This window comes from Phymastichus coffea, unplaced genomic scaffold (assembly GCF_024137745.1).
Source record: "Phymastichus coffea isolate CEN01 unplaced genomic scaffold, Cenicafe_Pcof_1.1 PCOF00006, whole genome shotgun sequence".
In the NCBI taxonomy this organism is placed as follows: Eukaryota; Metazoa; Arthropoda; class Insecta; order Hymenoptera; family Eulophidae; genus Phymastichus; species Phymastichus coffea.
In genome coordinates this window covers 4,492,116-4,516,481 of record NW_026706817.1, presented here as the reverse complement: position 1 = coordinate 4,516,481, position 24,366 = coordinate 4,492,116, and the positions used below count along the sequence as shown (strand labels likewise).

The 24,366-nt window shown below is 41.8% G+C and overlaps 1 protein-coding gene across 2 annotated transcripts in view; it reads left to right on the top strand.

Moving 5' to 3' along the window:
• The window catches only part of LOC131668316 (actin-histidine N-methyltransferase), a 572,960-nt gene that overhangs the window by 297,856 nt on the left and 250,738 nt on the right, over positions 1–24,366 (top strand). For both annotated transcript variants that reach the window (XM_058942387.1, XM_058942395.1), the window contains one exon: positions 19,180–19,294. In XM_058942387.1, coding sequence (XP_058798370.1) covers positions 19,180–19,294 — 115 coding nt within the window. The remainder of the gene's footprint in view (positions 1–19,179; positions 19,295–24,366) is intronic.

Genomic DNA, 24,366 nt, shown 5'->3' with positions numbered 1-24,366 from the left:
TTTAATGCAATACTAATATTTTTGTTTTAGAAGCACTTCAACCGCATTAGATATTTGTATGCCACTAACCGACTTTGTAAATCCACTACGTTACAATGTTAATATGAACAATGTAGATTGATCTTTTCAGGAACCTCCGATAGAATATTTAACGATGAAAAAGACATGCTCAGCAAATCGTTAGCTTTGAATTTATTTTCATTGGCAAGTGATTCGACTATTGACATTGATTTACCTCTGATCACGCTAGATCAATGCATTTGCAAAAAAAATGTCGATGTCAATAATCGATTCATGTAATTTAGAATTAGGAAGTTTTTTCTGGTTTGTTTTAAATAAACTTTTTTCCATGTCGTAAGCAATACCGTAACTAATAAAATTAAAACGAAAGTTCCGTAAATATAAAAAATTACCAAAAATAAGAAAAAAATTAATTTTAATTATTATGTTTCCGAGACGGAAATATCACTTTCGGCATATAGGGCACGGATTGGTGTGATGGCAAAAGTGATAATAACTTGACCATTGCTTGAAAGATTTTGAGCAAAATAAGTTGGCGTATAAGAACTAAACCAGAAGTATCTAAAATTGTAAACATTATATTATATCACATATATTTGACACACATGCACACACTTACTCATATTTTGTAAAAATAATGATTTAATGCATATGAGATTGTAACCGTGAAGTTAATAAAACATACATACCTGTGGAAAAAACAATTTCTATTTCAGAAATAGTCAAATATCCTGTATTATAGCCCCACCTGCGCAATCTATTTTTACCCTACAGTATTCAAGTAAAAAAGCTTACTATAAATGCCAATCAAGTAAAATAATCGATAATACAACATTAAACGCCTTGTAACTATGATACGGTGTTATTGAGGTCTTATATATTATAAAAAAATGTGATACATTTTTTCGATGTATTTTTTCACGTAAAATACGATAGTGCTACTGAGTTTTTTCATAAAACTCAACCAAAGACGCGAAAAACTTGATTTTTTTCTAGTTTTTAACTTCTAGCGCTCATGAGGTCAATTTTATGAAAAAACCAATAGCACCATCGTATTCTACGGAAAAAAATACATCGAAAACATGTATCACATGTTCGAAAACAATCTTGAGTTGACCTTGAATCGAAAAGGAATAAATATTTACACTGCCAGTGGAGCCGATCGGCATGGCCGATGCTATCATGTACTGAATTTGTGAAGGATTTTGATTTTTTCCATACATGTGATACATGTTTTCGATGTATTTTTTTCCGCAGAATTTGATGGTGCTATTTGTTTCATCATAGATTTAACCTACAAAGCGCTAGGGGAGAAAAACTAGGTTTTTTGTTGATTTTTATTTTTTTTAAGGTCGTTCCACCACTTTTAAAAATCTGAAAAAAATCAGGAACATTTTTCAGTCAAAAATACACAACATATTTTTTTTCTAGCAGAGAGTCGGTCTTCATTTTCGAAATATTAAATTTTAAAATTTTTGAACGGCTCTAAAAATTTGAATTTCGCGCCAAAAATTTTTTGAGCACGGCCATTTTATAGGGCTTTAAAAACCCTACAATTTAAAACAAGAAAGATTTTTCTAGCTCAAAAACTGACCGAGATTTTGTCAAAAAACCAAAAATGACAAAACTGGGCCTTATAGGGACCTGTATGGGTTTAGGGGTCTGAAAATCTGGGAATCCTAGTCATTTTTCATGCTGAACATGGGGGTATAATTATTTTCCCGGATGACTCAAAGGCATTTTTGACCATTTTACCCTGCTAGACCCTTTCGCCAACACAAGTTCAAATTATAAGCATACCTTTAAAAAATGGAAGTAATTTCCACTTTTTAAGAGTTATACATTAATAATAAATTAATAAATAATTAATTAATAAATAAAAAATTAATAAATAATAAATTAATAAATAATAATTAATAATAAAAAACCGAACCAAAATTCTTTTTTAAAATCGTTGTCACAGGGCTATAGCGATGCTCGCTGGCCCTGTGTGCGGCACTCTCCTCGCGTGAACGCAGCGACCAAGTGTACGCTATATGGCGACTACATACTTGTGTCGTTGCAGGATCTGGAGAGAGGAGCGCGACGATCGGCGAGGTGTCGCCGTGAGTGCGAGTGAGAGCGAGAAGAGCGAGAGAGAGAGAGCGATTTTGACTGATTTTTGACGGCGAGAGAAGTGGGAGCGCAGCGGCGCGAGGCTTAGAAATTAAGAGAGAAGAAGGGCAGTTAGGAGCGAGCTCTCGAGTAATTAGGGCCGCCTAAGGAGAGACTAGACGAGACGATATTTCGGCCAGAGAGGAACTGCTGCCAGGAGTGCGACTGCCACTTGCCAGGAGAACCAGGTGTTCTAAGCTGAGCCCGGACAAGCAGCGACCATTTGCTGTCCACGGGGCAAAGGCCGTGTTGCGGCCTTTTCTGCAGCAGCCTCGGCCGTCGCCAGGCGCCGTTTCCAGCGGGTCTACGCTTTCGCCGGCGTCGCCTCTCTGTCGACGGACCGTCGGCGTCCGGTGGGTCCAAAGCCTGTTTATCTCTCTCGCGCCAGCTCTCGCTCGATTACGGACATTAGCGTATTTCGATTTTATCGCGCACGCTGAGCGATCTCGCTCGCGTGATCCCGCGAACTCTGGTCGCGAAAAGGCTGAGCGAGCGCGCTCGCCGCGGCGAAGTTAATCTTGTAGCGATATTTGTGAAAAGGCGTCAATAAATGAGATCGCCATATGTAATATAATTGAATTAAAGTGTCCGATTCTTTGTATCAACCTTCCCCAACCAGCGCGAACTTCGGCCTGTGAAAGTCAGCGCCGGCTTTCTTTACCGAGAAAGAACCCAGAAAAATTAGCAGAGACCAGCCCAAGGCGCACGGAGGCTGACCACTATTGCATAGCATCCCTTGTTTAATCTCGGCGGGTTTTCGTTGTTCGCATCGCTTTGTTCTGGTTGGAAAGTGGTGACCGCGATAATTCCCTTTGTGATAAGTTTTGAACAGTGCGGTGTCTCGGCCGATCAGCGCTTTTCGGCGAAGTCGCGGAGTAGCGAGCGAGAGCCGTGGAAATAAGTTGGAAAAGGGAAAATTTTAGTTGCATGGGACATTTTGAGTTTCGTCATTATTGTGTCGTCAACGCATTTGGCTCGAGTTACGCGGAAGCCCGGAGCTAGTGAAACGGGCTGAGGCGACTATCGCGGTGTTGTGATTAAGAGATTACGCTGTAAATTTGTGTGCTGTTATTACGCAGATTGCGATTGCTCGAGCCGGGTGTTTTGGCTAGTCAAATTTGTACGTTTGAATGTGTGTTTATGAATTTGAAAGTTGCGAGAATCGCAACGATCATTCTCGGCTGTTTGGATTGTTGCTGAGCGTGAGCTCAAGGTTAGACGTGTTTATAGGCTGAGTAAGGTCTTTGTGTTGCGTACTCGCACCATGGGCATGCTGGCTTGTGCACGTTGAGCTGTTCTCGAAAACAAAGAGGACAAACGCGCTTAGGCCTAGTGAAGGTGAAATAGGCCGAGGAAATTTTGGGTCTGTTTTGGTGCCTGTTTGTTTACCGCGCGGGGTCGCGTGAAATACGATGCCGGTGACGGCCCAAGCATCGGAGAGCTGCGGAATCGCGGCCGCGGCTAGAAGCGTTTAGAAGGCGGGTTATGAGAATTCCTGTAGTAAAGTCAATATGGGAGCACATTCAGGCAATGCAAATTCAGGAATTGCTGATATGGATGACGTCGAACGGATTAGTTACGGACGGTACGACCGCGATCGTGCAAGATAGGGCATTTCGCGTATTTTTATATAGCGTGCGTCATGAACCGGCACCGCCTGTGAGCGCCGACGATTTTCTATCAGGGGAAATACCGACTGTCGTTGATGCGAGAAGCGTATCATCGGCACGAGTCGGATCACTGCTGGAAACTTTAAAGGCGGAGGTGAACGCAGCGGTAAGCGGTCGACGAGAGCGGAGTGACGTCATGCGGGAGACACGTGCGTTGCCATCGGAGACGCGAGTTCGCGCCACAGATGATGCGATTGCGCGTGAGGAGGTGCGCGGAAGGAAACAAAGAGCGGGCTTGCATCGTTCGGTGCCGACGGACTTCGCGCCAGCTCTGGGCACTGCGAACACGCAAACAGAGATTGTGCGAGCGCGCGCGGAGCGGCGACCGGAGAGTTTCCATGGTCGGGAGCCATCGATGTGGCAGCGCACAGTAAAAACGTTTTGGCCGGCGTGGTTGACTTCGGCAGCATCTAGGGTAAATAATGCCGAGAGCCGGGGCGAACGCGAGGGCATATCGCAGGTAGCAACGCGTGGCCCGGGAAGTACGAGCACGCCGGTGCGTGATGGCGCGCAGCTGGGGGCGAGGTACCGACCTGGTGAGATAAATCACGATCAGAAGCGCGTGAATGATACCGCAGGTGCGCGGTTAGGCAAGCATGAGGCCGGTAGAGAGCCTGATGAAGCAGAGGACACGGACTACGATTCGGCGCTCGATGACGACGAAACGTGGACAGAGAGCGCGTCAGAGGAAGAGCGCGCGAGCAAACCGAGGGTCCGATTTCTTAATGGGCAACAAGCAGACGCGGTCACGGCGGTAAGAAGTTGGTCTTTAGCATTCTCGAAGAAGTCAGCGGAGCAATTTTTGAGGCGATTGCATGAAATGCAATCATTTTACAGATTCAAGGACGCGGAGATATTGTCGGCGTTAATGTTGTCGTTCACTAGCGCGGAAATGGCTTTATGGTGGGAAACGAATCGCCCGGGCTGGGATACATTGCAGGATTTTAAAGATGAATTCCAGCGCCAGTTTTGTCCGCGGCGATCGCGCGAAGATATTTACGACGCGCTACGCCGCCGAACTCAAGGCGAAGATGAGCCATTAGGTGAATTCCTCACGGCCTTCCTGTATATTGTGAGTAGGTTAGAACCGAAGCTTTCGGAACGTAGACAGCTTGAGTTGATTAAAAATAACTTATACCCGAAACTTCACAATTATATCAGGGCGAAGAAGGTTCAAACGCTCAGAGACCTTCGCGTTTACGGGGAGAGATTTGAACGCAGACGGGACATCGAGAATCGCTACCGCCCGCCGCCAGCGCCGCAGGAGTCGCTGATGCCAGAAGTCGCTTACCGCGGAGATTCGTCAAAAAGAACCGCGAAGACTAGCAGCGGTGCGAACTTTGCGATGAGCGAATGAGTTTATGCGGTCGGGAATGAGAATAGTAAGGACCGTCAAGGAAAGAAAAATAAGTTGGCAACAAAACCCGTAGGCAGAAGCCACAATCCGGATAGTGAAGGTGTAGCTCAACGTAAGGATGTTAATTCGTCAAAAGAGTTGCCGAGAGATGTAGTGGCCGTGTTATCCCAGCTAGCTCATTCGCAGAGGGGCCCGCCCAGGGGAAATGCGAGCCCTGCTGCGAGGAACGCTGCAGGGCGCGTGACCTTTCGGGGCGTATGCCACAAATGCGGGGGGCTGGGACATCGGAAGGTCGAGTGCCCAAGCCTAGAGAACTTGAAGTCGACGCGAACAAGTTCGGAGCCGTTGGGGGCTGGAGGCACGAGTGGCAGAGGGGTTCCTGACCGAAGTGCGAGTCGCAATCGGGGAAAGAACCCAGTGCGCTGCTACAAATGCCAACAGCTAGGACATTACGCGAATCGGTGTTCACAAGGAAGTAGAGCGGGGCTAACGTGCCAAGGCTGCGGTAAAGAAAATAAGACGTTGGAAACATGTCCGCAATGCCAGGTGTGGCTCAAAGCTCTGGAAAACTTAAAAGCGGGACCCAGTTGCCCGACGGATTCCGCGTAGTTGTGCGTAATAGGGCACCCAACGGGGCAAAAGTCGCGTTCATGAGGCTGTTTTATAGTAAGTTCGCAGAGTTTCAACAGCAGGTTGAGCGAAATGAAGCTAGATTGGGCGCGAATAACGCGAAAACAGAGGCCTCTATGCAACGCGAGGGCGCGAAAGATAGAATCAAGGAGAGTTCGAGGAAAGAGTTCGACTGGATCGAATTCAACGAACGATGGACAAGAACGCGTGAAGCAGGGCCCGTGCGCGAGCGAGGAAAGCGAGCGTTGGAGTCGGGAGAAATGCTGGATGCACGCGAATCAGAGCGAAATCGAGGAGATGGCCAAGGGAGTCCAACGCTCGGGCGTGGGTCGAGAGGTAAATCGACGAGAACGCCCGGGGTGGATCAGCCGGGCATGAACTTGATGGAAACTGCAGAGACCGCGCGGTCTTCGAGAAGTCCAGAGGGGAAAGCGGCGCGTGCGCGCTCGGTTTCGGAACAAACTCGGGCTGAGAGATCGCCTCAGCAGGCTGGAAACTCAAAAATTGACGACCTTGACGGTGTAGACGAGACGTCGTCGCGATCCGTCACCTCGTTCAGGGAGTTTATGGTGCTGAGCGGAGAGGTAGCAGTTAGGGCGACACCGATCGCATCGGGTTTGGAAGCGTCGGATGGCGCAGGATGCGAGTCGACACGCAAAGATTTGACGGATAGTCGGGGGAACGAGAAGCGAGGCGAGTCATCGAGAACCGGTGTAGGTTTCTCGCGCCTCTGTGTTCATGTTTGCGTGGGCGAACCAAAAGTGGATGCGGTGGAAAATTGCGAGTTGCTGGTAGTCCATATCGCGGGGAAGCCATACAGTGCGCTGTACGATTCAGGAGTGATGGTGACTCGTGGGCCCGCGTGTACGCGGCGACTTTGTAGACAAGATTGAGCCGTGCGACTTCGCGTTGTTCGGGTTTTCGGGAGCGAAAACCGGGATCGTGGGAAAACTTCGGCTCAGGGTTGAGATCGACGGAGTGTCACGAATAATCGAAGCGCGAGTCGTGGATGTGCCAGTGCAATACGACATGATAATCGGGATGGACTTCATTCAGGAGTTCGGCATTGGCACGGATCATGCGAATGGGAAATGGCATACAGAGGATGGCCCTTGGCACTGGTTCGCGGAGCTGAAGCGCGAAAGAGTGGAGTTCCCGAGTGAGCCTGGCCTCGCGCGTGTTCGCGTTAGAGTCGAGGTCGCGGGGCTCTCCGAGTTGCGATCTTCGCAGCGCGAATTAGTGGAACGTCTGGTGCGGCGGGTGGTACCCGAGAAGTCACCTGCGCGTATGCATTTAATCAAGCATGAGATCGACGTGCAGGGCGCACGACCAGTAAAAACTCCCTTAAGGCGATATTCGCCACAGGTGATGGAGTTTATGCGAAGCGAGATAAGGAAATGGCTGGAATCGGGGCTAATCAGAAAATCGACAAGCGATTGGAGTAGCGCGCCGGTTATAGTCAGAAAACAAGATGGCATAAATCGAATTTGTATAGATTTAAGGTCAGTGAATAAGGCGACGAAAACAGATGCATATCCGATGCCGAGCATTGACTCAGTTCTCGATCGACTGCGTGGGGCGCGTTATATTTCTAAAATCGACTTGAAGAATGCGTACTTGCAAGTACCGCTGAGCGAGGAGAGCAAGAGATATAGGGCATTCGCGGTCCCGGGGTTAGGGTTATTCGAATGTAATTACATGATCTTCAGATTAGTAAATGCTCCGGCGACGTTCATGCGACTGATGGATACGCTTTTCGGTCCGGAATTTGAGCCATATGTTTTCAAATATTTAGACGACGTAATTGTAGTAACCGGAACTTTTGATGAGCATTTGACTTGGCTTGAGTGAACTCTACAGAAGCTGGTAAATGCGGGACTTGAAGTAAACGTAATGAAGTGTAAATTCGGGTGCTCCGAGGTGACGTTCTTGGGATACCGATTGGATTGTCAAGGATTGCGACCTGATCCGGACCGGATTAAGCCGGTGATTGACTTTCCGCAGCCCCGAAACGTTAAGCAGTTGCGACGTTTTCTTGGTATGTGCGGATGGTATGCGCGATTTATTGAGCATGAGTGCGAGATGAAAGTACCGCTCACGAAGCTTACGCGCAAGAGCGAACGTTGGCACTGGGGGCAGGAGCAAGCCGAAGCTTTCGAAAAGCTAAAGAAAGCGCTGACGGAGGCGCCGGTTTTGGCGAGACCCGATTTTGCGAGAACTTTCTTTATTCATTGCGACGAATCGTCATATGCGCTAGGTGCGTGTCTAATTCAGAAGGACGAGGATGGGTTTGAATATCCTATATGCTACGCGAGTAGAATGTTGAATGTGCACGAGCGCAATTATACTGTGTCGGAGTTGGAATGCGCGGCTGTGATAATGGGGATCAAAAAGTTCCGTCCTTATATTGAGGGAGTGCATTTCGTGGTAGTCACGGATCATACGGCACTTACTTGGCTACGCAATAAGAAGGAACCTACGGGTCGGTTGGCGCGGTGGGTTCTAGAACTCCAACAGTACGATTTTGAAATCGTGTACAGGAAAGGTCGCCTGCATCATACGCCGGACGCGTTATCGCGCGCGTATTTGGACGGCGAAGAAGTAGCAGCTTTCGCGACGATCAAAGACCCTGAATACTTGCAGCGCATGAAGGACGTACTTGCGAGACCGGATAAATTTCGGAATTGGCGAGTGGAGGACGGAATGCTGTATAGATTCTCGTCTGATAGGTTACTTGATCCGGTTACAAACCGTGAGCAGTGTTGGCGCTTGGTGGTACCGATAGAACACCGAGCTCGAGTGATGCGAGACGCACACTGCGAGCCCTCGGCAGGACATTTCGGAAGGGATAAGACCTACGATAGAGTCGCGAGGGAGTATTCATGGCCTGGAATGTATTATGACATACGGAATTCGTGCAATCGTGCGAGAAATGCCAACGGTATAAAATAGAACAACAATTTCCGATGGGCCCTATGAGCAAGCGAGTAGTTGAGCAACCGTGGTTGGTGATAGCGGCAGACGTGATTGAACTCCCGAGGAGTAAGAATACGTTCAGATACTTAGTCGTGTTTCAGGACTTGTTCACGAAATACGTGGAGTTTAAACCTCTTGTGTCAGCTACGGAGAAGGCTCTCGCGCAGGCTCTTGAAGAGCTTATTTTGTATCGATGGGAGATACCGGGGTATATTGTCACGGACAATGGTAAGAATTTCTGTGGGAATGAGTTTCAAGCGACGCTCGACGAATACAAGATTGAGCACGTACTTTGTCCGCCGTACCATCAGCAGGCGAATTTCGCCGAGCGAGCGATTAAGACGCTGAAGCTGATGGTGGCGATGTTCGTCGATCAGGATCACAGGAATTGGGATAAGTATTTGCATGAATTCAGGCAGGCGCTGAATACGACGATAGAGGCGAGCACAAAAGTCTCGCCGGTGTTCTTGAATTTTGGCCGCGAACCGCAGCAGGCTAAAAGCCTGCGTCGTGAGGTAGAAACGCGAACGCCGATCATCCGCTCGTCGATCGAGGATTGGAGCGAGCGTATGGCGAGACTTGATGCGTTACGCGATCTTGTGATTAGACATATCGAAGAAGCACAGAACCGTCAGAAGAAACATTATGATAGAAAACGTCGAGACGTAGAGTTTTCGATCGGTGATCTAGTCTTGAGGCGAGCACACACTCTGTCAAGCGCGAGTGCGGGGAAAAACGCAAAACTGGATCCGCGATATACCGGTCCGTATAAGATTTTGCGAGTGGTTTCTCCGGGAATTTATATGCTGACCACGAATAACAACAAGCAGGTACCAATGGCTCATGTATCTGAGCTTAAAAGATACGTGCTCGAGGTACGAGGAAAGGTAACAGCCGAGAGTGATTTGTTTGTTGTGTGATGTTTGTGTGAGTGTAATGTTTGTATTGTTTATTTTATTTCTTTTATTTTACGGACGAGTTAAGAGGTGACCAGAATCCAACGCCAGGCATGTGAGCTCGCTGTCAGGGCGATTGGCAAGGGCGCAGCCCCAGATAAAGCATGAGGCTGAGGTACCAAATCTGTTCACTTTAGAAGGGTTTTACGTTGTTTTGATTTATTTTATTTTATTTTCTATTTTGTCTGTATTTGGTATGTTTATTTCTGTTTGTTTATTTATTTTTATTTTTATTGATTTTGAAGGTTTTGGCGAGCTGAATTATTGAAGTTTTTATGATTTTGATTTTGTAATATAGTTTTAAGTCGTTTTCTCGCTGGTCCTGTGTTCAAGCGAGGAGGGTTGCGTTGGGTAACCCACGGGTGCCTGCGGCTTCCGCGGCTTAGCGGGGGGCTGTGACAGGGCTATAGCGATGCTCGCTGGCCCTGTGTGCGGCACTCTCCTCGCGTGAACGCAGCGACCAAGTGTACGCTATATAGCGACTACATACTTGTGTCGTTGCAGGATCTGGAGAGAGGAGCACGACGATCGGCGAGGTGTCGCCGTGAGTGCGAGTGAGAGCGAGAAGAGCGAGAGAGAGAGAGCGATTTTGTCTGATTTTTGACGGCGAGAGAAGTGGGAGCGCAGCGGCGCGAGGCTTAGAAATTAAGAGAGAAGAAGGGCAGTTAGGCGCGAGCTCTCGAGTAATTAGGGCCGCCTAAGGAGAGACTAGACGAGACGATATTTCGGCCAGAGAGGAACTGCTGCCAGGAGTGCGACTGCCACTTGCCAGGAGAACCAGGTGTTCTAAGCTGAGCCCGGACAAGCAGCGACCATTTGCTGTCCACGGGGCAAAGGCCGTGTTGCGGCCTTTTCTGCAGCAGCCTCGGCCGTCGCCAGGCGCCGTTTCCAGCGGGTCTACGCTTTCGCCGGCGTCGCCTCTCTGTCGACGGACCACAAGGACGTGTTCCCGGGTATTTGTGTGGTCGCTGTTGTGCTTGTGTGTGGCGCTCAGGATGTCGCCGATGGTGTTCGGCAGCCCGACACAGCTGATTGCCGGCTGCCACTTCATCGGCGATTTTCTGCTCGCCCCAGGAGTGTCAGTGCTTTGTGAGTGTTGGTGTTGGTGTCTGGGAGTGTAACGGATCTGCATGTGTCATCAACATGCATTTCCGTTGCATTTCCCAGTCAAGTTTTTCCGTTTTCTTTTGCCGGTCGGCCACGTGGTCGGGAGTGAGTGTGTGCGCGCGCTATTTTATTTCGTGGTGAGCTCCTTTTTTTTTCTCTTCTCTTTTCAGTGTCCGTCGGATCGCGTTTATCGAGTTTGTTTCGCCGATATCTCCGGTGTGGTTGTTCGGGCATGAAAAAAAGTAATCGTTTTATATAGGGCGCGTTTGTTTTTATTTTATTCAACCGGTTACGGGACGGCAAGGAAAGGGAATGGCTTTTCTGAGATGTTGCAAATAATGCAGCGCTCAAGAAAGGCCTTGTAATGTACCGCATTACAAAATAAATATACGAAAAAATCTACTAATTGACATTTTCCAAGAAATTTAAATAAATTCTTCAAAGTACAACACTACAGTATTTATACTAAAAATTTATGATATACTTAAAACGTTTTATTAAATGATAAATTTTGTAATGATGGAACAAAGGGATTTAGTGATAGATGGAAAATCACTTAATTTTAATTATATTCAGCAACGTTTTGTCAGCACATTTGCTGACCTCTCCAGGCTTTATTAATAAAAAAACACAACAATTTATTAACAATAGAGTTTGCACAAGTAATTTTAAAAGTATATAATTATAAGTACGAGGTGTGATCAAAAAGTAAGGTGAATTTTGAAATTTAGCGGGCTACGTCCGTTCGATCTTCGACTTTTTTATTTGGTTATGTCGGTACACTCGTCTAGAACATACGTTCCAAATTTCAGCTTTGTAGTATGTTTGGTTTGTTTGTAAGAGGCATCAAGGTTAGAAGTGTTTTGCGTGCTCCACGATTTGCTGCTGTCTAAAAACATGGATCAAAGAGATTGCATTAAATTTTGTGTGAAAAATGGAATCAAATGTTCCAAAACACTTGAAATGCTGAAAGTGGCATACGGTGAGTCTACTTTAAGCGAAAAAAATGTTTACAAGTGGTATAAACTCTTCCAAGAAGGCCGAGAAGACACCGACGACGAACCTCGTTCTGGACACCCCAGCACATCAACAACTGATGAGAATGTTGAAGAAGTGAAGAAAATAGTGTTGGGAAATCGTCGAATTACCATTAGAGAAATTGCTGATGATATTGGCATCTCATTTGGTTCGTGCCAATCAATTTTGACGAGTGTTTTAGACATGAGACGTGTGTCAGCGAAGTTTGTTCCGAAATTGCTCAATTTCGACCAAAAGAAACGTCGCATGAGCATCGCGCAAGAGCTACTGAATGACGTCAACGATGATCCAGATTTACTCAACAGGGTTATAACAGGTGACGAAACATGTGTATACGGTTATGACGTCGAGACTAAGACTCAATTGTCCCAGTGGAGGCATTCTGGATCACCAAGACCAAAAAAAGCACGCCAAGTTCGATCTAATGTAAAGGTTTTGCTTACAGTTTTCTTTGACTGCAGGGGCGTGGTGCATCATGAGTTCTTGCCACAGGGTAGAACAGTAAATAAGGAATATTACCTGCAAGTTATGCGCAATTTGCGCGAAGCATTCCGCCAGAAACGTCCGAATTTGTGGAAAAATAAAAATTGGCTTTTGCACCATAATAACGCCCCTGCTCACACATCGTTGCTTGTGCGCGAATTTTTGGCTAAAACCAACACAGTAACGATGCCACAGGCACCGTATTCCCCAGATCTGGCCTCCTGTGACTTCTTCTTGTTCCCAAAACTGAAGAGGCCCATGAAAGGACGGCGTTTTGCCACGATTGAGGAGATAAAGACGGCATCGAAGGATGAACTAAACAATTTTTTGAAATGCTTTGAGGATTGGAAAAAGCGTTGGCACAAGTGCATTATATCCGAGGGGGATTACTTTGAAGGAGATAAAATAAAAATTGATGAATAAATAAATATTTTTTGAGAAAAATAAAAATTCACCTTACTTTTTGATCACACCTCGTATGTGTATACCTGATTTCTCTCGTAGTCAAATTATTATAGGCTAAAACGAATAGATCGTAGCACAGTCAAGTTACAATAAAATGAGAAATCAAGTCCGTATTTCAACCCATATATATACTCTTCATCTATTATCCCTTCCTCATCGATCTTAATAAAGGCTTATAGATGTGAGTAAAATATTGTATATCCTCTTTTCTATTTAACGTGTTTTTATGTAAGCCAATGTTTAACATTTCGGATATTCTTCGTTTCTTATAATTACTTTCATAATCCAATATCTTAGCTTTTTTCCAGTCAAATTCGTGTGAGAACGTTCTTCTATATGTAGCTACTACTGTATCTGAATCAATGTTTCTTTTGTGTTCGTTTAATATAATTTTTAAGAAACGTTTACTTTCACTATATAGACCGCTGAACATGGTTTGCAGTTAAAACTGTAAACAATACCAGTGTTGTCTAATATATCAGATTTGTCTTTTCCTAAACGGATAAACTCTTGTAATGGTTTTTGTAATAAAGGGATAGGTATAATGTTATGTTTTTTTAACACAGATGAACATTTTTTGAAGATGTTGCAATTATTATTAGGAATAGCGACTGTAGGTAATTTTTGATTTTCTAATTTTTTAGAATTATTATTCCCTTTTTTGTATTTATTGATACGTTTTTGTATATGTTTTTTGATAAATAACGATGGATAATTATTCTTTTTCAGGATATTCGTAATTATTTTTAAATTGTTGGAATGAAATTTTTTGTCAGCAAGTAGAAACACTCGGTCAACTAAATTTGAAACTATATTAACTTTTTGATGAATTGTATGTTCTGAGTTAAAATTCAAAATTCTGTCAGTTTGTGTTGTTTTCCTAAACTAGTCAAATTCTAATTTATTGTTATTTCTGATTAATTTTAAATCAAGAAATGGAATAAAATTATTCTTTTCAATTTCAAACGTAAATTGTAGTCTATTATGATAAGAATTGAACGTCTCGATAACTAAATCAATTTTATCTTTCGGAACGCACATCAAAGTATCATCAACATATTGTAGTAGAAAACAGGATTAATTTGATATTCATTCCGTAACACGCTCAGGCAATGTTTCTCTAAGTCTTCCATAACAATATCAGCCAGTAAAGGAGAGATAGGTGAGCCCATCGGGCTTCCAAATATTTGTTTATAATAAATTTTGTTGAACACAAAATATGTGTTATTATATAAAAATTGTATACCTTTCCGAATCTCTTCTATTGGAAACTCACTATTTTTAATTTGTTCATAACGTTTGTCCAATACCTCTAAGACTAAATCACACGATATGTTTCTGAATAAGGAACTTACATCCAATGATATTGAAACATGATCGTTTGAAATAAAAATATCTTTCAATTTTTGTTTTAATTGTCCACTGTTTAAAATGTGAGAGTTAGATTTCTTTATAACTGTTTTAAGTGCACTATATAAGAATTTTGCTAATTTGTGAGTAGGGCTATTAATTGATGAAATTATTGGACGTAGTGGCACGTTTGCTTTATGAATTTTTGATCATCCATAGCATTTTGCTATAGTTGTGTCAGTTTAAGTCAAGTCATTATTATGCCAATATTTTTTCAGAGGGTTTGATTTAACTTTGATAAAACTGATATTGTCTTTTAATAAAGTATTCATTTTTTATAATATTCTTTTTTTTTTTTTGACATGACTACTGTGACATTATCTTTGTCTGCGTTTTTAAACATAAAAAATAAAGTCAACAAAACAATTTTTGAAATTGTATCCAGACATTATGTTTACAAACGCAAAGGTAATGTCACAGTAGTCATGTCAAAAAAAGTGATGTATTAGACAACACTGGTATTGTTTACAGTTTTAACTGCAAACAATGTTCAGCGGTCTATATAGGTGAAAGTAAACGTTCCTTAAAAATTAGATTAAACGAACCCAAAAAAAACATTGATTCAGATACAGTGGTAGCTACATATAGAAGAACGTTCTCACACGAATTTGACTGGAAAAAAGCTAAATTATTGGATTATGAAAAGAATTATAAGAAACGAAGAATATTCGAAATGTTACACATTGGCCTACATAAAAACACGTTAAATAGAAAAGAGGATATACAATATCTTAGCCACATCTATAAGCCTTTATTAAGATCGATGAGGAAGGGATAATAGATGAAGAGTATATATATGGGTTGAAATACGGACTTGATTTCTCATTTTATTGTAACTTGACTGTGCTACGATCTATTCGTTTTAGCCTATAATAATTTGACTACGAGAGAAATCAGGTATACACATACTTATAATTATATACTTTTAAAATTACTTGTGAAAACTCTATTGTTAATAAATTATTATGTTTTTTTATTAATAAAGCCTGGAGAGGTCAGCAAATGTGCTGACAAAACGTTGCTGAATATAATTAAAATTAAGTGATTTTCCATCTATCACTAAATCCCTTTGTTCCATCATTACAAAATTTATCATTTAAACAAATCATAAGGGAATCAAGACAGTATTTTACATTTATAAAACGTTTTATTACCTGAAATTAAACATTTTTCTTTAAAAATAATAATAATAATAAAAATAATATTTTACTTGATTCAGTAAAAAATAAAAATGTTGGCTGTTTCATGAACATGTTAAACAAATCTAAATTTTTCATAGTAAGAATATTTTTCTAGCCCAAAATGTCAATTATTTCAATATTACGTAACATATCTGGGCGTAATATTTTATGTAGAATTCAAATCTATAATAAAAAGTAGCAGTCTATGTAAGAAATTTTAAAATTGAAACCATATTTGGAACCATACTTAACATTTGGCACAAAAACTGAGAAAAAAAATATTATCGAAGTTTACAAAACTCCACTTTTCACAAAATGTTTTCAAGTGTTTCCATCGTATTTCTCCACCTTGTATGTGTATAAGCAATGAATATATGCGTTATTCATACAATAAACGTATACGCGGTGTGTTCAAAAAGTAAGGTGAATTTTTAAATTGGGCGGGCAACGTAGATTCGATCATCGATATTTTTTTTATTATATTGGTATACATGTCCCTGATATATGCTCACAGCTTCAGACAGTTTGTAAGTTTACGTTTTTTTGTAAGACAGAAAAGGTTAGACGTGTTTTTTGTGCTCGGCGATCTTCTGCTGTCAAAAACAATAGATCAAAGAGTTTGCATAACATTTTGTGTAAAAATGGAATTTAACAAAACAAATTGAAATGGAATTCCAAAACACTTGAAATGTTGACAGTGGCATACGGTGAGTCTACCTTAAGTAAAAAAAATGTTTACAAGTCGTATAAGCTCTTTCAAGATGGCTGAGAAGACACCAACGACGAACCTAGCTCTGGACGCCCTAGCACTTCAATAACTGATAAAAGTGTTGAAGAAGTGAAACAAATGGTTTTAAAAAATCGTCGTATCACTATTAGAGTAGTGGCTGAAGACGTCGGCATTTCTGTTGGTTCGAGCCATGCAATTTTTTCCGATGTTTTGGGCATGAAACGTGTAGCAACAAAATTTGTTCTGAAACTGCTTAATTTTGAACAAAAAGACCGTCTAAGGAGCATCGCTCAAGAGTTGTTAAACGACGTCAATGATGATTCTGATATGCTAAAAAGAGTCATAACTGATGACGCATCATCGGTTTATGGTTATGACGTTGAAACTTAAGCCCAATCGTTCCAATGGAAGACTCCAGAAGAGCCAAGACCGAAAAAAGCACGTCAAGTTCGATCAAATGTCTAGGTTTTGCTCACTATTTTCTTTGATTATCGTGGCGTAGTACATCAAGAGTTCTTACCACAAGGTCGTACGGTCAATAAAGAGTATTATGTTGAAGTTATGCGCCGTTTGCGAGAAGCAATACGAAGAAAACGCCCAGAATTGTGGAAAAACAATTCATGGCTTTTGTATCATGATAATGCCCCTGCTCACTCATCTTTGCTTGTGAGAGATTTTTTGGCCAAAAACAACACTACAATCATGCCTCAGTCCCGATATTCACCGGATTTGGCCCTATGTGACTTTTTCTTGTTCCCAAAACTAAAGAGACCTATGAAAGGACGGAGATTTGCAACGATTGAAGAGATAAAGACTGCATCGCTGGAAGAGCTCAAGGCTATACCGAAAAGTGCTTATGAGAAGTGCTTTGAGGATTGGAAAAACCGTTGGCATAAGTGTATTGTATCTGAGGGAGATTACTTTGAAGGGGACAATATAAATATTGATAAATAAATAAATTTTTTTTCATAAAAATAAAAATTATAACGGGGTTTTGACCCAGCGCGGGTCACTTGATATATAATTTACGAGGGAATTAGAAACAGCTCGAGGTTGGCCTCGTAATAGGCTGCGCAAAGCCTAACCCGGCAGCAACAGAAACGGCGTGGTACAGCGTCTGTCACCTTAGCCCGCAGAGAGCGTCGTGTGGTCCTATGGGCGCTTTTGAGCGATCACGAAATTCAGGGGCGAGAGCCGGACGGAGCGGGATTGATTACGATAGGTAAAGAAGGCACAGAGAAAGAGAGCAGATATACAAAAGCATAGAGTTTACTACAGAGAAAGGTACAGAATTAGGACGCAGCGTAAGCGGGAGAGAGAGCGGCGAAAAGCTAGTGAGAGAGACACACATTCAAGATGGTACTTACAATAATGTCTCGGCGTTAGCCCTGCAGGCGATATCCTCAGCCTCGCACGTGGCTCGCGAGGACGCGCAGTGTGCAGCTCGGATGCAGTCAAGAGGCGGGCGGCCTTAAAGGCTCGCACGCGTGGTCGCAGGAACTAGCCCACCAAAGGCACTAGGGGCAATCTCGGCACCGAAACCTCACACCGAGTGGACACTCGCGTATTCGCAGGCAACCGAAATGTCAGTCACAAAAAGTTAGTCACGAAAAGTCGGATAGCAAAAGATCGCAAGCACGTGTATAGCCGCTCGCCGCACGTCCACGTGCTTCGAAGTCGCCGGTACAAGAGAGAGTTCTTATCGCGGGGCTTTCTCCTGCCCCACTCTCCTTCTCGCGCGCGTCGCGCCGGCTTCCCGAATTCTCTCTCTCTAGCTCGCCCTCTATTAGCGCTCTCTCTGACTTACTTTGGCTGCCATACATGTGAAATAAATACATGATAAGTATACATATACATATGAGGATAATTATAATTATGTATAGAGAGAGAGACATAACGATGGTCTAGCCACTCGTTATAAAATTCACCTTACTTTTGAAAACACCTCGTACACATCTGTATTTAGTACTGTAACTTCTGTGTTGTCAACCACTTATCTAATTATTGGCTACTGCTGTTTTCACACCTTTGTATTGCGTATCATCTTTAAAATATCTGTGACTAGCATCCATCTTATTTTGGGTAGTGCTTATTTTTATTATATTTCATACAAATCGAATGAAAGATGAGTGTCGGAAAACTACGTTATAGAAATGTTCAACCCTTTTATCACGAACTATCCAAACAATGCTCATTTACACTGCTATACCTACGTGCACGAGGAGAGAGTTTTTACCATGGTTGAATGCGGGAATATTTATTTTCATCACATACTTGTGTTTCAAATTGATAAAATTCCATTTTTCCGTTTAAATCTTATACACTTTTTAATATTTAAAGTATCGTATTGTGGAAGTGTTGAATTACCTGTTTCTGTAAAAATCATGAAGAACGAATGTGTTTTTCATTGTCCAAAAATTATGCCATGTTTGCATTGTTATAATCTCGTTACTCTTGCTTTTGCTCTAGATTTTTTTAATTATTGTGTCTAATTGATAGTAAATAAATATCATATTTTCAGTAGCGCATCCGATTCTGTAGAGTATCAAATTTTATAATATAACTCATATATAATATCATAATTCACGAGTTATAGACGTAATTTGAGATTAGCAATAGTAATACCGGTATTATAGGTATATAGAATTCGTAGAATTTGAGTTCTAGCAGACAGAAGTCCGATAATTTCTGCTTTGATCTACAATAATTCTTAGTGTGTATTGAGGTGTAAAACAGCGACTATTCACGACTAGGGTTTTTTACGCCCTTGACGAGCGTCAGTGCGGTCTATTTAGCATACGTTGATTAAATTTCTAAATATAATAGAATTTCAAGTACCCTTGTCAATTTATTGCACTAATCCTACTTCCTTCTCTAAACTAATCTTTCGCGAACTCTCAGCGGATTTAACTAAGTAAAATTTAAAAACAAGTAGACTCCTTTATAGATCACTCACTTATAGATATATATAGAAATTGATACAATAAAATACTAATTTTAGATGGGCAGTATCTACTGTCATGACTAGACAGAATTTAATCCCTGATAAAAATGGCTCGGAAATGGTCTATAGTCTAATACCTATGTGGGACATGTGCAATCATCAAGAAGGACGAGTGAGTAACCTATTTGCTCAATTTAATTTTTATTAACATGTTCTTTAATTCTCTAACTATTTAAATTTTTTATCAGTACTCGACATATACTTTATTTTATTAAGAACCTTGGTGACTCAAAAGAAGGGTGAAATTAATACTAACATCCGAAAATCGAAGATGTACGAGGTCTGTCCGGAAAGTATCGGACCTACCTTTATATTTTCGTGCTAGCGTTATTCTTTATCATCTTGTGGGTGGCATCCTTTCAAAGTAATCCTCACTTGATTGAATAACACGGTTCCATCGATGTTTCCACTTTTCAAAACAGTCCTGGAACTCACTTTTAGGGATAGCCTTAAGTACACTCGTCGCATTGTTTTCAACCGTTGTTTTGTCATCGAATCAGTGTCCTTTGAGTGGTTTTTTTAGTTTTGGAAACAGCCAAAAGTTACAAGAGGCTATGTCGGAACTGTATGGAGGTTGTCGAAAGTAGGTAAACGAGAGGGGCCTCAACTCAGAGGGGTATCAGCTCACTGAGTTGAAGCGTGTGCATGTTCACCTCACCCCCCCCCCCCCCCCGATCGGTCCGTGCGCTGGCGACTCCCCCCCCTCCTACTGAGTTATACCGGTGCGTTCTACGCACTCCCCCCTCCCCTACTAAGTTGATCTGATGTGGCGTGCGTTCTTCCCCCTCTCCTACTGATTTGATTCCTATGCGCGCGTCACCTCTCCCTCCTCCTACTGAGTTATACCGGTGCGTTCTACGCACTCCCCCTCCCCTACTGAGTTGATCTGATGTGGCGTGCGTTCTCTGCAGCACTTCCCCCTCTCCCACTAATTTGATTCCTATGCACTACGCGCGCGTTCTGTGTTACGCGTTTTGATTTTTTTATTGTGTGTGTGTGTGTGTGTGTGCGCGCATGTGTGTGCGTGTGTTAAAAATTTTTAGATTTATCTGAAAAAAAACGGACGGATCGGGGGATCGAACGTGCGTCCTCCGGATCCGCAGGCCGATGCTCTACCGCTAGAGCTACAGCCACTGTTACCGCGGGCAATACCGTATTGTGTATACTAGCTACACACACGATTGATATGTGGGGGGCGGCGGCGGCGGCGGCGGCGCTGACGGCTGCTGCTGCTGCTGCTGGGAGGGTCCAAGCGTTAATACATACAAATGATAATAAATTTTAATAAATATACTAATTATAATTAGTATATAACGAATAATAATTTTTTTATGTTCGATGTGTGCGCGCGGGCGCGCGTTTGTATGCGTGCATGCGTGTCTCATCTACCGAAGATGGTTTAATAGAAAAAACGTGCAAGTACCTGCTTACTTTCTTTTATTTGTAGACTTCGTGGTTGTAAGCTACTATAAATAGCACAGTGTAAGAATTATCGAATCTTTCATCAACCAGCATTCACATAAAATGGATCGCTACTCTAAAGTAAAGTACTCTCGTCTTCCACAGAAAGACCTGGACGAAAAGAAGAACAAAGAATCATCTTCATGGAAACAAAGTATGTCCAAATTTTCGAGCAATACTAAAAATTTTCCTGAACAAAAAGGCTATCAGCAGTTCAATAACGAAAAGAAGAAATAATCATATTTATACATGTCATCATTGTACACCACCTCAACTAATAAATAAACATTTTTTTTGTCTAAATTCTATGTTGTATAAATTTTTTTGTTGATAAAAAAATACAACATTTATTATAAAAAGATGAACTGCTGCTGCTGCTGCTATCATCGTCAGAGTCAGCGAAGAATTTCGCTTTTTTTGGATGGTTTAATAAAAAATAAAAGAATATTTTTTTGTATCAATTGAAACAAAAATTTTTTTATTGATAAAAAATATATCTTATTCTACATGTTCTTAAAAAAATACATATTATTCTACAAAGTATTTACTTAAAAACGAAATCACTATAGAAATCCTTCAACGACTTCATCGCTCTCTTCCCAATCCATACAACAGCCATCAATATAAAACTTTTTCATTATTTTAACGTTTTGATGTGCACATGTCGTTACGTATTTGCCGTTATGATTAGGGCACACGGTAACTAATTTTAATTTTTCGAAAGGCGAATAGCCCCAATCATTCAAATCGAAAACTTTGAGGCCATATCGTTCTAACTACTCTTTTTTCAAATCTCCGGAAACAAAAATTTTTGTGGCATCTTTGAGTGTATCTGTGATGATGAATTTATGCTCTTCGTATTTATAATCGCCACAGTTCCATGTTAATCCATGATAGTAGAGTTCTAACCAGAGATTTTCTCGCTTATATTTCTCCGTTAGCCTTCGCCATGGAAAGGGAGGTTTGAACAAGCGTACGAGCGGTTCTTCGTTGTAGTTAAGTGGGAGTATCGCTAACTCTTTCACGGCATAAGTTTTGCCAGGCATCATGAAGCCTTGCATATCCACTACGTACTCCATTGTGATAGAAAGCTACTACTGAGCTGCTTAAGGAAAGAGTCAATTCTTTAATACCCTTCCCCTCTCCTAAATAAGTTTCTTCACATCTCCATTTATCGGATTATACTGAACGATGCGATCGTGTAGAATAAGACAATACGCTGTAGTTCCTTCGGGAATATTTTCTCTGGTTTCGAACTGCAAGCGCACATCTACTGGAGCAGTCTTTAATGATTCGTTTTGTTTCGAACAGTCAATCACTACGAGTGGCATGTAATTTTTATATTCGAGTTTTTTGAGCATCGGTTCGGCATCCTTACCGTAGTATACGTTTTGAAAATTGGCATACATATCGTACAACATTCCGTACTGGTTTTTACTGAAATCAATGATGAGATTACCGTATGGATAGCACTGAGAGTTGAGGTACAGTTTTACATTTCTGATGTTACAATAATCAAATATACTAGCGTTAGAGTTTGGTTCATTTTTTCGATTGGTTTGGAAGGCTAAGATAACGTAGCGTGGTTTCTCCAACTGATTTGTCGTTTTAACTGTCCAGACGTGATTTGTGTTTGCAGGCAGCGCTGGATATTCATACAGTTCCCAACTACGAAAACTCATTGAAATACTTCGTTCGCTTTTTAGAAAGTCGAGTAGACGTATTTTCTTTGCATTCGATGCAGTCACATAGGGCATAAGCCATTCGAGACGTGTTACATTAATCTTGAATTCTTCGTAAGCTTCAACGTTGGCCACGGTCTTCTTCGTTTGATAAACTGCATTTAAATCAGTACTCGATCTTACGAGAATGAATTCATGTTTCATATTCACTAGCACTTTGCGATAATCCTCAGCGAATCCAAGTATGAAGCTCAGAGGAATCAAAATGTCAAAATCGCCATTCGCATTAGTTATATTACGGTCCTCTTGTTCTAAGGTATTTATCCATCCGGCATTTTCGGCAATCAAGGTTTGACTTGGAGTGAGAGATAACCAGTTCTTTATAACAGTTGTGAGACCAACGTTCTTACATTTATCTATTTCTATAGCATTCAGCTCATACCTAATTTTTTCAAACATTTGACAAATGGCATTATTAACAAAATCAGTATTCGTTAACAAAGTGTTATTGTTGCTGCGTAATCGTCCACAAATGTGTAACGAGCTGCGAGATGGTAAAAGGCACAAGTCTTGATGTTGAATTAATATACGAATCTCGTCACTATTTTTGAACGATGAATTGGTGTAAGGTTGATGAGCGTGGATCTCGTAATGAGCCAAAGATTCATTGAGGACGACAGGTGACTGTATTTCTAGAATGTTCTCCATTGTTTCGTTGAAAGCAGCAGCAAAAAGAAAAAATTAGGCAATTTATTTTCCACCTGGAACTACTCTTAACCCAAGACTTTTTAGGAACTTTATGCTTTGACGTGTTAAAGCTTTCGCTTTCCGATGACGATTGATGACTGGAGTTCGTCGTGTTGACGTTTTCAATTTCTGTCGACGACTGATGATGGGTTTGCATTTTTCAATGCTTATATAGTCCCTATCACTCTTTGAATCGTAAACAATTCCCATTATACGCTTTTGAGGTGTAATCTGATGGTTATAACTTCACCGCGAAAATTAATTAAATTTCCGTCTTGATCGACGATGCGTAATTGTAAATAATCTATAGACTTTTTCGTAACTGGAAGATAAATTACGCGAGAGGGAATTTCAATAATTTTATATCCAGGTGGTACTGCTGGAAAAAATTCGTGAATATCGTGAACGGTGTTTCCGTTCAAGTAAGCTCCAGCGGTTATATTACACTCGACTCTCACAGCGTTCACTCTGAGAATACTGACGGGAAGATCAGAGTTGTGAGAAACGTTTGCCTCTAATGATCGTTGTGAAAAACCCAACAATCGTCCGATAGAATTCTGCGGACGAAAATCGATAGGTTCGGAACACTTGATTGTACAATGCAAGGTGTTGTTGTTTGGTTTCGAACTAAATATTATATTATTATTATTATCAGTACGGAGAGGCTGCACAGCTTTGCGAAGAAATTTATCAATGTCGTCGATCTCGTAGGTCCCGACAGGTATGTCGATAATTTGATTTGCGACGTGAAATTTATTATTATCTACGTCGATATTAGGTATCGAGTTGAACGTTAGAAACTCGACTAAGCCCAACTTGTAATGTTTATGCTGTGATAGTTCGATTGGTGGGAAATAGTGCGCTTCCAACAGTGAAGAATTACCCGAGAGCGTCAGAGTTAACGAATCCTCCATGACTGTGTGAACATGACTACCGATATTTTCACGTTGCCTTTACTTTTATACCCTCGCACAAAAACTGTAAGCAAAGATGACCACATACGTGAGAATTGAAATCTTGATATCTTTTCGTATTATATTTGATCTCGATATCGCCAAGATACATCATTAAATCAATAGGTGGTCTAAGATCTCCAAAGCTATCGAAATATGTGACGTTTTTTCCGATTTTGCGATAAGCCACCCAGTGCGTTCCTGTTCCTTCGACGCCATCAAGATTGGCTATAGCTGATTCGTGATAATATGGTCCAGAACTCGGTAAGTTATTTCTCATGAACACTCAGCGAAAATTTGGTATCCTCAAAACTTTTGCATACTTCATCAAATCGGCATTT